We start from the raw sequence: 17,522 nt of genomic DNA, 5'->3' as shown, positions 1-17,522 counted from the left end.
ATTTAATTATCAAATCTCTTAAAGAATATTTATTTCTAGACATTTAGTATTTTAATTTATAATTACTTAATGAATAATGAGGCTGGATTTCATTTCATGTTATTAAACCATTCATATTTACTCTTCTTTCAACAACTTTCTGGTGTTTGAGGAACTTTGAAGGACTGTGGCAGGGTTCTTGAGGATAAGGGAACTTGTTTATCTAGGCAACTCTTAGAAGCCATTGTGGAGGGAGTCACACTTCCCCAGTATCCTGGAAGGGGGCTTGTGATGGATGAGGTGTGACAGTGGAGGCTATTATGAAAGATGAAACTCTAGGGCACCATACTGGGGGAGCATTCTGCCAGCTCTAGCCCCCCACTTGAGTCCATGTTGGCAGATCTATAGGAGAGGGAAGAATGGAAAGGAGATAGTAAGCAAAAGAACCCTATGACTGGTGCAATTCTTGACAAATTTCTGGAAAGTTGGTTGTAGGAACTCTTGAGGGGTAAACTTGGGGACAAGGTGTTCTACTATTTCTCGTGTGGGGATTTGTCTTCCATTGATACCTTAATTGGATATGAGTGCTGCTTTAGGAACAAACATAACAGTTTTTTGTTTTGTTTTGTTTTTTTGAGATGAAGACTTGCTCTGTCACCCAGGCTAGAGTGCAGTGGCATGATCTTGGCTCACTGCAACCTCTGCCTCCCAGGTTCAAGCAGTTCTCCTGCACCAGCCTCCCAAGTAGCCGGGATGCACTACAGGCATGCACTGCCATGCCCGGGCCGGCTAATTTTTGCATTTTTAGTAGAGATGGGGTTTTACCATGTTGTCCAGGCTGGTCTTGAACTCCTGACCTCAGGTGATCTGCCCGTCTCAGCCTCCCAAAGTGCCAGGATTACAGACGTGAGCCACTGCACCCGGCCTCAGTTTCTTTATAGAAGCTCATTTGGAGTTACTGAATCTGAGTTGGAAGGGATGCTAAAAAGTGTCTAATACAGACTCTCATTTAGTAAATAGGGAAGCTGAAATTTGCCCCAGTTCCACTTCTGTAGCATCTGTTTAATTTCAGAAGTGACATTAAAGTTCTAGTCTTATTATTTCAATTCTAAAAATTGTCTCTACGTCACTGTGCAACCTGCCTCCCGTCTGTATGCTGAAAATGATAGAATCTGCATGATCCTACTACATATTAGGGGTTTACTCTGCCAGGTACGTGCCAATTACTTCACATATATTCTTACTAAAGCCCTACAATAATTTGAAAAAGGGTTTTCTTCCTTTTTTTTTTTGAGACAGAATCTCACTCTGTTGCTCAGGCTGGGGTGCACTGGTACAATCTCAGCTCACTGCAACCTCCACCTCCTGAGCTCAAGCAATTCTCCTGCCTCAGCCTCCCAAGTACCTGGGATTACAGGCACGTGCATGATGCCTGGCTATTTTTTTGTATTTTCAGTAGAGATGACGTTTCACCATGTTGGTCAGGCTGGTCTCAAACTCCTGACCTCAAGTGATCTGCCCACTTCAGCCTTCCAAAGTTCTGGGATTACAGGCATGAGCCACCGTGCCTGGCCTTGAAAAAGGGTTTTCATATCCGCATTTTGCAGATAGATTCAAGCTTTGGAGGTCTTTGAGTTTTAGTCTGAAGCAACAATTCTATATGAAAAAAAATTTCCTATATAAATAAGAAGTCCAAATGTTGTGAGACTTGAAATTCTTTAAAGTCATATACAGTGACATTGCCGTCACCTACCTATTTTTGCGGCCCTTGACATCACATTTATGCAATGGTCACATTTCTTTTTAATAATATTTCCATTAATGGTGCATGGAGCTTTTGCTAGTGAGTAGAACCAAGAAACAGAATATTCTTTGGGAAATATTACAATATAAAAGGCACCTTTTAAAAACAAATGTTAAATTTTGCAGAAGAGAAAACTTAACATTAAAAATGACTAGGCTGAGCACAGTGGCTCACACCTGTAATCCTAGCACTTGGGGAGGCTGAGGCTGGCAGGTCACCTGAGGTCAGGAGTTTAAGACCAGCCTGGCCAATGTGGCAAAACCCCGTCTCTACTAAAAATAAAAAAATTAGCCAGGTGTGGTGGTGGGCACCTGTAGTCCCAGCTACTCAGGAGAGACTGAGGTAAGAGAATCGCTTGAACCCGGAAGGCAGAGGTTGCAGTGAGCTATCATGCCACTGCACTCCAGCCTGAGTGACAGAGCAAGACTCTGTCTAAAAAAATAAATAAATAAAATAATAAATAAATTAAAATGACTAATATTTACATTACCTATATAATATTCTTGCCGGAAATGTTAAATTGCATGTAATATTGAGGAAATAACCAGAAAAATTCAGAATGTAGGACATTCTAATTCTATTTAATTAATTCTAATTGGCTTGGACTCTTAAAAGAAAAATGGCCTAATGATATGGTGTAGCTCTGTGTGCCCACCCAAATCTCGTGCTGAATTGTAATCCCCAGTGTTGGGGGAGGGACCTGGTAGGAGGTGACTGGATCATGGGGATGGTTCCCCCTTGATGTACTAGTGATAGTGAGTGAGTTCTCTCTAGATCTGGTTGTTTAAAAGTGGTGGGCAGATCACCTGAGGTCAGGAGTTTGAGACCAGCCTGACCAACATGGAGAAACCCCATCTCTACTAAAAATACAAAAATTTAGCCAGGCGTGGTGGCACATGCCTATAATCCCAGCTACTCAGGAGACTGAGGCAGGAGAATCTCTTGAACTTGAGAGGCGGAGGTTGCAGTGAGCCGAGATCGCGTCGTTGCACTCCAGCCTGGGCAACAAGAGCGAAACTCCATCTCAAAAAAAAAAAAGTGTGTAGCACTTCCCACTTTGCTCTCTTCTGCTGACCTTGTGAAGATGTGGTCATCTTGCTTCACATCTTGCTTCCCCTTTGCCTTCCACCATGACTGTAAGTTTTCTGAGATGTCCCCATCCATGCTTTCTGTACAGCCTGTGGAACCATGAGCCAGTTAAACCTCTTTTCTTTATAAATTACCCAGTCTCTGGTAGTTCCTTTTTTTTTTTTTTTTTTTTTGAGACAGTCTCATGGAGTGAAGTGACATGATCTCGGCTCACTGCAACCTCTGCCTCCTAGATTCAAGTGATTCTCGTGCCTCAGCCTCCCAAGTAGCTGGGATTACAGGCATAAGCCACCACGCCCGGCCAATGATGACTCTTGAGAGAACTATAAGGTGGGTGGATCACCTGATGTCAGGAGTTCAAGACCAGCCTGGCCATCATGGTGAAACCCCATCTTTTAAAAAAAATTAAAATAAAAAAATTAAAAAAGGTATTGAAGCGTTTGTCAGAGTACTGAACACACTTTTGTTCTGAGTAGTTTTAGGTTTGGTTCAGCTGAGATATTTACCTTTAAAGGAATTCTATTTCCAAACTAAAACAAAAAGCAAAAAAATCTAATATTTAAAATAGTAAATTATAGAGGTAGGAGGTAGTTTTCCCAGCTAAACAGATTATTAATCTTTACTGAGAATTTGTATGGACACTTAACATATTAAAGAAACTTTTTAAATGGGTTAAAGCTTCTGAAAATATTCCTTGCCTGGAAATTAGCTGTAAGTCCTTATCAATGTAGTTTTCTAATTGTTGAGTGTTACTACTTTCCAACTAAATTATAAATCCCTTAAAGGCATTGTAGGTGTGTTTATAATCTCGTGTCTCCAGCACCTGGCATAGTTGCTTGAATATGTGGGATTGTATATTGCTGGGTGGCAGATCTAATATTTTTTAAGGAGTACAGTATTCTCAGTTTGAATGTCCTTATCAACAGAGCTTATGGTCTTAAGTGAGCAGGTTTTCATTGTGTTTCATCTTGGCCAAAGGAAACATTTCAACTTTTCAGAAGAGTGGCTTCTTACTATCTTATAATGTTAATCAGTCATTGTTGAGAAAGCCCTAACTTTGGCAACTTTATTAGGAAGAACACAAGACAAAAACTAGGGACAAATTGACTATACAGTAGTCCCTGCCTTTTCCTCAGGAGATACATTCCAGGACCTCCAGTGGATACTCAAAACCACAGATAGTAATGAACCTATATAATGCTTTACCTATTGATCTGATAACCAAGATGGCTACTATGTGTCCAAGGGACAGGTATCTTATACAACATGGAATGCTGGACAAAGGAATGATTGACTTCCTGGATGGGACAGAGTGGGACAGTGCGGCATGGCAAGAGATTTCATCATGTTACTCAGAACATTGCAGTTTAAAACTTAACTGCTTATTTCTGGAATTTTCCATGTGATATTTTCATACCTTACTTGACCTTGGGTAACTGAAACTGCAGAAAGTGAAACTGGATAAGCAGGGACCACTGTACAACTTTTATTTCTAACGAACTGTAAAACTTGTGTGTTTGCAGATCAAGGAGCAGAGAAACATGAAGGCACAGGTCAGTCCTCTGGGATCACTGATCAAGAGAAGGAGTTATCCACCAGTGCTTTCCAAGCTTTCACAGTAAGAAATGGCTTCTCTTAATCTGCTTAAGTTGTAGGATTCTGTCAATTATGAATGTTTTCATAGTGAATTTTTAAATTTACAATTTTTATTCTGTAATAATTCGAGAGTTAATTTAGCGATAAGTACGTTCGATTTTAAAAATAAATGTTTTAGAGTTTAAATATGGTGAAAGGAATGGGAGTAATTGGAGCCATTCCCAAATTTTTGTAAACATGTTTTAACTCATACACTGTTTTTCAGTCATTTACATTTAGATTTGTAAGTCTGTGGGTCAGTCTTTTCGCTTTACTATGCTGTTCTGTTCTTTATTTCTGAAAAATAAAGAACAGATTCAAAATTTCTGTTTCTTGAAGGTACTTTAAAATAGAACTCCAAAACTTTATTAGCAGAATTTTAACTTTTCTGTTATAAACGATATGAAAGCAAACCATATTTGGTTATCAGGTTATATGCATGTTAGCAAAAGAACTTGACACTGGGTATTCAAAATATATTTACTAGAAAATAAAATTTGGAGTGATTATATTACCTTTCTTGACTAGCCTCAGCCGTGAACACTCTGCTAGCACTATATGTATATACCAATATATTTATTGTATCAATATATGTGTCTTATATGTGTCAGTGTCAGAGTTTTGAATCTTAGGAAGTAAATATCCACAGTTTCTTAACTGACATGAATATTGCTTTATCTAGTGACTGATTAGTATAAGTAGGGAAACTTTGTCTTTCTTTTTAAGAACTTTTAAGATAAAGATGAATGAAATATATTTGGAATGATGTACTATTCTTAAAGCTGGTATGTAATTTTGTGTGTGTGTGTGTGTGGTTTTTTTTTAGTCTGGAAATTATGATGCCTGTCTACAACACCTTGCCTGTCTACAAGATATAAACAAAGATGATTATAAAATAATCTTGAATACAGCAGTAGCTGAGTTTTTTAAAAGTAACCAAACAACAACAGATAATTTGAGACAAACACTTAACCAGCTGAAGAATCAGGTGATACACAAATGAATTTAACTATAAAAAATATTGTTCTGTTTTTTAATTTGTGAAATACAAATAGTTAAGGAAAATAAATGTGATTTGTCTGATATTTCTTGTCTGAAACATTTGCTAGTATTAATTTTATTTCTGTAAAATTATTATTCCAGGAGATGAAAGGTATGTTGTATGATTTTTTTTTGATTGGGGTTTTAATTAACTTGAACAGATTAGACTAACATACCAAATTCAAAGGAGTTTGGAGTTTTGAGAAAGAAAGTACTATGCGAAGAAGCTTAGCTGTGGAGATACATCTTGTTTATAATTACAAAAATATGATTAATCATAATGTCAAGTTGTTTTAGCATTTGGATCAGGAGATGATTAATTAAGTAGAAGATATTCTGCTTTATATCTGGTTTGAGGCTTGAATTGGGCATTGCTCTGGTTTTAACAGCAGTGTTTCTTGAATCATGGGGCTGGACCTTTGCTGATAGGATGGTGCTGATAGGATCAGCTGGCATACATTGTGTTCACTGTATGACAAGACTCTGCCAAGAACCTTGTATGCAACTTCTCATTTGTTCTTCTCAGTAGTCCTATGAAATAGCTATGTAATTTTTCTCATTTGAAAAATGGAAAAGCCAAAGCATAGATAACTGTGTAAATTGTCCAAAGACACAAACTTTTGAGTAGTAAGAGCTGCATGAACTCAGTTGTGTTCAACTCTAGAGCCTGTACTTTAGTTACTGTTTCATGCTGTTAGGGAGTCATGAGACCTTTTAAAGACCCTTTCCTGTAATCATGAGTACCATGATACTGTATAATATCACTCTAAAGTGTGACACAGGTAGAAATAAGTGGTCCCTTCAGGCTCTCTATAATCCTTTATAGGCATAAAGTAGTTTTTAAACCCCATTAAAATTCAAAAATGAGAATAATAGCTAACATTTATGGAATGCATACTTGGTGCCAAATTCTATATAAGGTGCATTTTATGCCTTATCTCATATAAACCTCACACTCAACTCTCGAGGCAGTAGGTGCTTATTATCTCCGTTTTAAAACCAGGATTTAGGAAGTCTAATAATTTAAATTTATACAACTAGGAAGGGAAGAAAAGATTTAAACCAGGCCTTCTGACTCTTGAGCCTGTTCTCCTAGCTGTCTCAATCTTCATAAATTTATATGTCATCATGTTTCATTACTCCAGTATTATTAATGATGACTTTATCTGGAGATCCTGAATCAGAGGAAAGATAATGTTTGCTGGTAATCTAGTACATGCACCCTGGAAACCCACAGTTTCTACCAGGACAAATTTGTTTGGTCTTTGAGAACAAGTTCAGCCATTAAACTTTTTTTGAATAAGCAATTCCTGCAAACTTCCAGTTTGTCCAAAAAAACTTTTTGAAGTTCTTTCACTAGCTTTTATTGTTTATAAGATTTGTTCAGGGCCTTCCAACTCTTGAGTTTCCTAGAAGTGTTTGTGCTTGTGGTTACTGGCTTCTTTAAATCATACTTCTGTTCACAGTCACATGTCTTGGGCACAGTGACATACCTTTTCAACCTATTCCATTTTAATTAATAAATGGCTAATCTCATTAAATGAATAGTTGTTTTTCTGGCTGGAACAATTGCTAGACTATTTCGGTGAGTCCTAGAATATGAGGCTAATTTATTCATATGATAATTATTCAACCATTGCTAAATCCAAAACTCCATAGTTTATCTAAAAGCTTTTCTGACTAAACTCTTCTTAGCTCATTCTCTCTCCATTACATAACTACAGAAAGAGTTACCTTTGGAAATTGAGTTTTCACTGTTTGAAGATACTGTTTTTAGTCACTTTAAGATAGTGACTTCATAAGTGAAGATTATAAAAAGCTCCCAAACTCATTGAGATGCACTTGTTGTTGGTCAGCTAGGACCACTTGCTAACATTTGAACTATGTCAAGCTTAACCACGTGAGTGGTTGAAGTCTGTTGAAGTCCAGTTACAAAATTTACAAATCATCATGTGTTGTGAACCTTCAGGTTCCTTGCCATTAGTCAAACCAAGGCTGTTCAATCCATATACCGTATATCAGAGTTCCGCTTCCTTATTTAAGGAAGTTTTGGTCTTAGAATTATTTAAACATTGTACAATAATTTATTTTAATCTTCATAATGACAAAGATTAGTTTTAATACAGGTAGACTTCCAATTCCATGTGTTATATGGAATTGTGCAATGGTTGTAAAGCTTGATTAAAATTTAAAAGCCTGTTGCTGCAGCTTACAGAAGCGGGTATACAGTTTTAAAACGCAAAGCGTCGTGCCTTTTTTTTTTTTTTTTTTTTTACTTTTGGTGTCAGTTACAGATGTTAGCCTTTAGTGAAGCCCATAAAAGCCTTTTCTGACCATCATGTGTGCCATAATGTGTTTTTGTTATTGAGTACTTTTAAAAAATCTATTCTTTTTTATGGGAACAAAACCTGAAAATATACTTTCTAGCCCTATGGCCTTGTACAAGATAATTAAGTTTTCTGTGCTGGTTTCCTTATTTATAAAGTGGAAATGAAATTATCTATGTCCTCGGCCGGGTGCAGTGGCTCATGCCTGTAATCCAGGCACTTTGGGAGGCTAAGGTAGGCAGATCAGCTGAGGTCAGGAGTTTGAGACCAGCCTGGCTAACATGGTGAAACCCTGTCTCTACTAAAAATACAAAATTAGCCGGGTGTGGTGGTGTACGCCTGTAGTCCTAGCTACTCAGGAGGCTGAGGCAGGAGAATCACTTGAACCCTGGAGGTGAAGACTGCACTCAGCCAAGATCGCGCCACTACCCTCCAGCCTGGGTGACTCCATCTCAAAAAAAAAGTCATAACCTTGAGGTATGGTGAGGATTAACCTGTAAATGGTTTAGCATAGCAAGCTTGGCACACGGTAAATAGTTAACTATTTTTTTGTTGTTTTGTTTTGTTTGATACAGAGTCTCGCTGTGTTGCCCAGGCTGGAGTGCAGTGGTGTGATCTTGGCTCACTGCAGCCTCTGCCTTTTGGATTCAAGCAGTTCTCCTGCCTCACCTCCCAAGTAGCTGGGACTACAGGCATGTGCCACCACACCCAGCAAATTTTTGTGTGTGTGTGTGTGTGTATTTTTAGTAGAGACAGGGTTTCACAATGTTGGCTAAGCTGGTCTTGAACTCCTGACCTCATGTGATCCGCCCTCCTTGGCCTCCCTAAGTGCTGGGATTACAGGCATGAGCCACCACGCCTGGCCAGCTATTATTAATGTTTAAATTTTACCTTAGTTTTTACGAAATGAATTCAAACTATGAATACTGTGTAACATTTTTATGGGAAGGGTCATTTTGAATTTGTTGCATGCCTGGTGTAGCCTCTTGTACGTCATGAGACTAAGACCAAAACAGGGAAGATAGCTTCACAGTGACAAGGAAGATAATTGTCTAGCCTTGTACTGGGTACTTAAAAAAGTCTCATCAAAACATTTTACTTAAAATTTTATTATGTTTGGCACAGACAAATGAAAATAATTTTTAGTATGTGAGAGCATTTAAAATCTAAAGGTACTGTTGAAAGTACGGGAAAATTCAGAATAAGAATGTTAGTCTGTGTTCCTTTTTATTCATATGAATTCTTTCACTTTTGTCCTTTATTTATTTAATGTTGTTAAAATATAATCTCTGTTGATTGCTTTATAGGTCCACTCGGCTGTTGAAGAAATGGATGGATTAGATGATGTTGAAAACAGCATGTTGTACTATAATCAAGCAGTCATTCTTTATCATCTGCGACAATATACAGAAGCCATATCAGTTGGTGAAAAACTTTATCAGTTCATAGAGCCTTTTGGTATGTTATCTGTCAAGTCAAAAATTTCCCTATCTTCCCCATACTTGCAAAGTTGTCTGGTGCTTTTACCTAGATAACCTAAATCTGAGAAGTCCATGTCAGTATTCAAAGAAAAAAAGAAAAGCCGTATCAGCTTTTCTTAATGGTTAGAAAAGTTAAAAATGTAATCCAGGTTTTGTTTTGAGTATCCCTTCCTTCCTAAATTTTGAAGGTAACTATTAAAAATGCTGTTGGGAAATGTTGAAAACACTTAGTGATTTTTGTGGGGTTTTGCTGTTTAAACACTATGTTAGTGTACCTGATCCTTTCTTTCTTTAGTACGTTAAGGAAGTAGCATTTTGGAATGTTAGTGGACAGTGAAGTATTCATTTTTGCCTATTGCCTAACTGAAATTTTTGATGCTGATTATAGAGTAGGAAGTATAGGACTGTGTTAGCTTTTTTGCTGCCTTAATTAACTTACTAACCCCAAGTAGGAGTAGTAAGAAAAGTAAGGGCAAAGAAAAAAGGGCGAAGGAGAAAGCTGGACCCAGGAAATGGTTGTTGGAGAGGGCTCTTCGTTTCCAGCCCACAAGCAGTCATATTCCATTTGTGAGTTACATTTTTGTCTTTTTTTCCATGATTACTTTTTTTTAAATTCAAAACACGAATGAGAATTCCTAATTTATCAGGAACACCTAATTGCTGATGTGGTTACCACAGGACAGGTGGTGGGGTGTGATAGAGCTCTGTGGTGCTTTGGGAAGAGGTAGAGAGTCCCCTTTTGCTGACAACTGGTTGAACAGCTGATTACTATGGCTCCAAAGAGCCATTTTGAATTGCTTCTCTTCTTTCCCTGAATCCTGAGAGCTTGGTAGCTGGACAGACTGGGCAGGAGAGACAACAGTGGTAAGGATTTATGTAATTAGTGATCAAGTCCTTTTGTAGAGCTAGAAATCAGAATTGCACTTTTAGGAATGTACATGTTTTTCTATAAAGCTTCTGTTATTGATGCTTCTTAGAATTTCCGGAATTCGGCTGGGCGCGGTGGCTCACGCCTGTAATCCCAGCACTTTGGGAGGCTGAGACGGGTGGATCACGAGGTCAAGAGATCAAGACCATCGTGGTCAACATGGTGAAACCCTGTCTCTACTAAAAATACAAAAATTAGCTGGGCATGGTGGTGCACGCCTGTAGTCCCAGCTACTCGGGAGGCTGAGGCAGGAGAATTGCTTGAACCCAGGAGACGGACGTTGCGGTGAGCCGAGATCGCGCCATTGCACTCCAGCCTGGGTAACAAGAGCGAAACTCCGTCTCAATTAAAAAAAAAAAAAAAAAGAAAAGAATTTCCGGAATTCATGAAATCCTGTTAATCTGCACTGTTGCTGAACAGAATATATTAATAGTAATCAACTAGTCAGTATTCACATCCATTTTTCTTTGAAAATATTATGGGTTTTTTTTGTTAACTTTTACTGCTTGGTTTTTTTTAAAGACTATTTTTTAGAGAAGGTTTAGGTTTATAGCAAAACCAAAAGGAAAATACAGAGATTTCCCAGGCGTCCTCTGCCCCAGACCATCCATAGCCTCCCTCATTACCATTATCCCAACAGTGTGGTGCGTTTGTTGTAATTGATAAACCTACATTGACACATCATAATCATGCAAAGTTTATAGTTTATGTTAGAGTTCACTCTTGGTGTTGTATTTTCTATGTATTTGGACAAATATATCCATCATAGTATCATACAGAGTATTTTTTATTGCCCTAAGAATTCTGTGTTTTGTCTATTCATTCCCTTTCTACCTATAACCACTGATCTTTTTACTGTCTCTATAGTTTTGCCTTTTCTACAGTGTCAAACTTGGAATCATAACTACTCAGCTTCTTTTTTTTTTTTTGGAGGGGGATGGGGTCTCGTTCTATTGCCCAGGCTGAAGTGCAGTATTGTGATCTCCACTTACTGCACCCTCCGCCTCCTGGGCTCAGGTGATGCTCCCACCCCAGCTTCCTGAGTAGCTGGGGCTACAGTCCTGCACCATTATACCCAGGTAATTTTTGTAATTTTTCTAGACACTGGGTTTCGCCATGTTGCCTAGGCTGGTCTTGAACTCCTGGGCTCAAGCAATCTACCCACCTTAGCCTCCCAAAGTGTTGGGATTACAAGTGTGAACTGCCATGGCTGGCCAGTACTCAGATTCTTCATACAACATATATTAATTGAACACATGGGCCAACACTGTGGGCCAGACACTGTTCTGAGGTCTGGAGATAACGTAGTGAATGAAATATGGAAACTCTGCCCTCGTTAAGCTTCTATTCTAATGGGAGAGAAAGCAACATAATAAAAAAAAGAGCTATCCCTTGGTATTCAAGGAGGATTGGGTTTAGGACACCCCTCCTCAGATACCAAAATATTCTGATACTTAAATCCCTTATATAAAACGATGTAGTATTTAAATATAGTCTGTGCACATCCTCCTGTACATTTTAAATAATCTCTAGATTACTTATACCTAATACACTGTAAATGCAATGAAAATATTTTTATACCGTATTGTTTAGGGAACAGTGATGGGGAAAATGTTGGTACATGTTCAGTGCAGATACAACAACTCTTTTTTTTTCTTTTAATATTTTTAATCTGAGGTTGATGGAATCTGTGGGTGTAGAACTCACAGATACAGGGGGCCGGCTCTATATTGAATGCTGTGAAGTAAAGCTAAAATTGAGTGAGAGTATAGAGATTGACTGTGGGGATGTTTTAAATAAGGTACTCAAGCAAGGCCTGGGATGAGAACTGAATAAAGAGGGGACGCTACTCTTCTTTCTTTATTTCTTTTTTTTTTTTTTTTTTTTTGGCGACAGAGTCTCACTCTGTCGCCCAGGCTGGAGTGTACAGTTGTGTGATCTCGGCTCACTGCAACCTCCGCCTCCTGGGTTTAAGCAGTTCTCCTGCCTCAGCCTCCCAAGTAGCTGGGACTACAGGCACATGTTGCCACACCTGGCTACTTTTTTGTATTTTAGTAGAGACAGGGTTTCACCGTGTTGCCAAGGCTGGTCTCAAACTCCTGAGCTTAGACAATCCACCTGCCTTGGCCTCCCAAAATGCTAGGATTATAGGCGTGAGCCTTGCTACTCTTTAGAGGGAAAGCATTCTCACCAGAGGCAATGGGATATGGAGAAGACTTGAGGTGAGAGGCATTGTTTGGTGAGAGCAATAGCAGCAAGGTCATTCTGACTGGAGCTAGGTGGGGAGGATAGCAGGAAATAAAGTTAGAAATAGCCACAGGCAGAACAGGTAAAGCCTAGAGCAGGGCTTACTGTCTTAGGTGCAGTGAGAAGCCCCTGGAGATATGTGACCTTTGCATACCAGCCATGTAAATTTCAGATTTTGAAGGAATTCCACTCGTTAAAGGCTTTTGAAATTTTCTGTTCGAGACCTTATTTTCCCTTTTATCTTCTTTTTTGAAAGAAAAGATAGTTTTATGTCACACCATGTTAACTTCCCTCTCTTCATTGGGTTCTTTTTCTTTTGAAGGTCTTGACTCTTGGCAGTCTCAATTTTCTGATTTACTCCAGTCCATATCTTGGTTCTTTTGCTTCTGTAATCAGATTTTTTTTTCCCATCTCTGTGACCTAGAAAAGAAATCTATTTCATAGAGTCATAGACTTTTTTAGTTAGAAGGAACCTCACAAGATCCCCTGATCTACCCCTCTGCCTTCAGGCAGGTAAAATATTCTCTTCATTTTACAGGTCAGCCAGCTGAGGTCTGAAAAGTTAAATGATGTACAGAGACCACACATATCTAGTTAGTGGCTGAATTAGGTGAATTGAGTATCCCTTATCCAAAATGCTTGGGACCAGAAGTGTTTCAGATTTGGGATTTTTTTTAAACGTTGGAATATTTGCATTATACTTACTGGTTCAGCATTCCTAACCTGAGGTCCAAAATGCTACCATGAGCATTTTATTTGACCATCATTAGCATTCAAAAAGTTTTGGATTTTGAGGCTGGACACAGTGGCTCACACCTGTAGTCCCAGCACTTTGTGAGGCCAAGGTGGCGGATCACTTGAGCTGAGGAGCCTGAGACTAGCCTTGGCAATATAGTGAAACCTCATCTCTATGAAAAAATTAGCCGGGCATGGTGGCATATGTTTGTGGTCCCAGCTACTTAGGAGGCTGAGGTGAAAGAATCTCTTGAGCCTAGTAGGCAACAGTTGCAGTAAGCCAAGATTGTAACACTGTACTCCAGCCTGGGTGACAGAGTGAGACTCCATCTCAAAAACAAAACAAAAAAAAGTTTTGGATTTTGGAGGATTACAAATTTCGGATTTCAAAATTTCAGGTTGGGAATGCTCAACCTCTGCTATAATTCTGGTTTCTTTCCACCTAAAGTAACATTCTTCATTATATATGCTAGTGTTTAGTAGATATTTTCTCAAGGAAGATGTAATCACTGGGATTTCTGAAATGAGATGCCTTGTAAGTGCCTAATAAAATGACATTGTTAGCATTGCAGGTTGCTTCCATTTATGGCTCTAGGTGATATGCATTCATTGGACTAAAGACTTAGACTTTGCTATTTAAAGCTTTGTATTGTTTTTGGAGGGTAGTCTGAGATGTGTACTTTACTTTAGATTGTGACTATTATTTTCCTGTGTTTTTTTCTCCCAGAAGAAAAATTTGCCCAAGCAGTGTGTTTTTTGCTTGTAGACCTATATATATTAACCTACCAGGCTGAGAAAGCTTTGCATCTTCTTGCTGTTCTAGAAAAAATGATTTCACAGGGTAACAATAACAAAAATGGAAAGAATGAGGTGAGTGTTTAAAATTGATCAGAATAAAATCCAAAATATGATTATATCTGCTTGTTAGTTTACTGGATTAAAAAGAAAATTAAAATATGATTAATATTTGTGGTTATGAACTATTTAACAGTTTTAAGATACAATTTCCTATCATAATCTTTACCATTTTAAAGTGTAGAGTTTAGTGGTTTTTAGTGTACTCACATTTGTACAACCATCACCACTATCTAGTTTTGGAATATTTTTGTCACCCCAAAAAGAAACCCTGTACCATTTGCAGTCACTCCCCATTTCCCCCTTTCCTCATCCCCAAGCAGCCATTAATCTATTTATTGCCTCTGGATTTACCTTCTAGACATTACATATAAATGGAATCGTAACATGCAGCCATTTGTAACTGGCTTTTTTTACTTAGTATAATGCTTTCAAGCTTCATCCATGTTACAGCATATACTTATTTTTTTTCATATACTTCATGCCTTTTGTGGCTGAATATGAATATGCCACATTTAAAAAATTTTTTATCAGTTGGTGGACATTTGGGTTCTTTTCTATTTTTGGTTATTATATATAGTGCTTCTATGAACATTCATGTACAAATTTTTGTTATACGTTTTCAGTTATCTTGGATATAATATTTAGGAGTAGAATCACTGGGTTATATGGTATCTTAACACTATATTTAACCCTATACAAGACTGTTTTACAAAGTGACTGCACTATTTTAGATTCCCTCCAGCAACTTGTGAGGTTATAATTTCTCCACATTGTTACCAACACTTGTTATTGTCTTTTAAAAAAAAATTTTGGCAATCTTAGTAGGTGTGAAGTGGTATCTTGTTACAGTTTTGATTTGCATTTTCCTAATGACTAAGGATGTACATTGAGTATCTTTTCATATATGAGATACTCTTTTTATAGAATTTAAAGATTGGAATTAAGACAATAGAATCCATAATCTGGATAAACACTGTAGCTTTCAGTAGGGAAAATTTCATCATTACAGTTCTTCAAAAAATACATACGTGGCTGGGCGTGGTAGTTCATTCCTGTAATCCCAGCACTTTGAGAGGCCAAGGTGGGCAGATCACCTAAGGTCAGGAGTTTGAGACCAACCTGACCAACATGGTAAAGCCCTGTCCCTACTAAAAACACAAAAGTTAGCTGGGCATGGTGGTGCACACCTGTAATTCCATCTACTCTGGAGGCTAAGGCATGAGAACCGCTTGAACCTGGGAGGCAGAGTTTGCAGTGAGCCAAAGTTACGCCACTGCACTCCAGCCTGGGAGACAGTGCAAGACTCCAACTCAAAAAAAAAAAAATGAGAGCATACATTTATAATGTTTAAGCTTCACCATGTTCTAGTGAGAGACTTGGTGCCCAGTACGAGTACATCCTGGGACTCATGTTTTTTCTTTTGCTTGTGCTTCTGATTATCAAGAGATGACCCTTCTTTCTTCCTTTTTCTGCCCCTTTGTTTTCAAAGGAATGTTTGCAGGAAACATTGTCAATGCCTTTTTACCAGTGTACATTCTTGACATTTAAAAAGAAAATAAGTATCTGGCATTACTTTTTTCAATTTAAGGATGTGTTCATAAGGGATTTCAGTTGAATAACCTTAGCATTTTACCGAAACATTGTGTAGTAAAATATTTATATTTGCTGGGTGCAGTGGCTCACACCTGTAATTCCAGCACTTTGGGAGGCTGAGGCGGGAGGATCACCTGAGGTTGGGAGTTCAAGATCAGCCTGACCAACATGGAGAAACCCCGTCTCTATTAAAAATACAAAATTAGACGGGCATGGTGGTGCACGCCTGTAATCCCAGCTACTTGGGAGACTGAGGCAGGAGAATCTCCTGAACCCAGGGGGCAGAGGTTGTAGTGAGCCAAGATCATGCCATTGCACTCCAGCCTGAGCAATAACAGCAAAACTCCATCTCAAAAAAAAAAAAAATTATATTCAGTACTTTAGTATTTGATTAAATATTATCTAGTTTAGCAGATGCTTATGTACTCTGCCAGCTTATAAGGTACTCTGCTAGATACTAAGGTGACAAAAACAAAAACATTGCAGTCCTCGCTTTCAAGGATCTAAGGTTTAGGAAGAGATAAATTGGGCAACATCTGTTCATGGACAGGGAGGAAAGAGGTGAAAGAAGTTAGGGGATGTTTCAAAGGAATTTAGACATTTGATTTGGGCCTCAGAAAACGGTTAACAATTTGATAAGTCAGAGAAGGAAGGGTGGGTGGATCAGGATAACCAGCCTGGCAGAGAATATCACAAAAGGTATGAGTTTGTGGTGTGCTGGAAACCTTTCTGGTAATGAAACACAGTACCAGAGAAATGCAGTGGAGAGCAGTGGGAGATGAGGCTGGCAATGTGAGTATGAGTGATAGCTTGAAGAACTTTGAATACTCGGAAGTTCAGATTTGATGTGATTGGCAGTGTTCATGACAGAGAAAGTTTTAAGAAGTGGGTGATAGATTCTGTTCTGGGTTTTAGAAAGATAATCAGAGTTTTTCTTAAGTAATATTCATGCTTTTTAAAACAAGCCCAGGCTAGACACAGTGGCTCATGGCTGTAATCCTGGCACTTTGAGGGGCCAAGGCGGGAGGACCAGTTGAGCCCAGGAGTTTGAGATGAGCCTGGGCAACATAGGGAGACCCCGTCTCTATGAAAAATTAAAATTAGTAAATACAACCAGCTAATCATTACATTCAACTGTGAGCTTCTCATGAGTAGAGTTTTCTGTCACCCACTTTAGACTACTGAACCTCAGTCTCTGGGAGTAGGACCTGGGATTCCGCCATCTTTAAAGACAGGTTCTTGCTCTGCCACCTCAGGCTGGAGTACAGTTAGCACAATCATGGCTCACTGCAGCCTTCATCTCCTGGGCACAGGCAATCTTCCCACCTCAGCCCCCTGAGTAGCTGGGACTACCGGTACATGCCACCACTCCCAGCTAATTTTTGTATTTTTTATAGAGATGGGGTTTCAACGTGTTACCCAGGCTGGTCTCGAACTCCTGGGCTCAAGCGATCCACCCACCTCAGCCTCCCAAAGTGCTGGGATTACAGGAGTGAACCACCATGCCCCACAAATACTACATTTTGAAAATGCTCTCTAGGTAATTTAGATTAGCTCACTTGTAAATCACTGATTTAAATTATGGTCAAAAATGTTTAATTTTGGTAAACTTTGTCTTACCACCCTACAGACTGGTAATAACACCAACAAAGATGGATCTAATCATAAAGCTGAAAGTGGAGCCCTAATAGAAGCTGCAAAATCAAAGATACATCAGGTACTGTAAATTTTAAAGGGGGATAATACATCACATATATTTAATTGTAGTTATATAAATGAAGCAATGAGATCGTTGGAAGCAGTAA

At 38.6% G+C, this 17,522-nt stretch overlaps 1 protein-coding gene across 2 annotated transcripts in view; it reads left to right on the top strand.

Moving 5' to 3' along the window:
* Nucleotides 1-17,522, top strand: part of CNOT10 (CCR4-NOT transcription complex subunit 10) — a 92,397-nt gene that overhangs the window by 16,112 nt on the left and 58,763 nt on the right. For both annotated transcript variants that reach the window (XR_010343430.1, XM_012435572.2), the window contains exons 2-6: nucleotides 4,396-4,490; nucleotides 5,334-5,495; nucleotides 9,183-9,333; nucleotides 13,994-14,136; nucleotides 17,348-17,434. Coding sequence is in view for 1 of the 2 variants with exons in the window: in XM_012435572.2 (XP_012290995.1) it covers nucleotides 4,396-4,490; nucleotides 5,334-5,495; nucleotides 9,183-9,333; nucleotides 13,994-14,136; nucleotides 17,348-17,434 (638 nt within the window). In the remaining variant the exon portion in view is untranslated. The remainder of the gene's footprint in view (nucleotides 1-4,395; nucleotides 4,491-5,333; nucleotides 5,496-9,182; nucleotides 9,334-13,993; nucleotides 14,137-17,347; nucleotides 17,435-17,522) is intronic.

This window comes from Aotus nancymaae, unplaced genomic scaffold, assembly GCF_030222135.1.
Source record: "Aotus nancymaae isolate 86718 unplaced genomic scaffold, 86718_ANA_hifiasm-v0.15.2.pri h1tg000019l, whole genome shotgun sequence".
NCBI lineage: Eukaryota > Metazoa > Chordata > Mammalia > Primates > Aotidae > Aotus > Aotus nancymaae.
The sequence above is the reverse complement of the archived record's forward strand: the minus strand, read 5'-3'. Positions and strand labels throughout refer to the sequence as shown.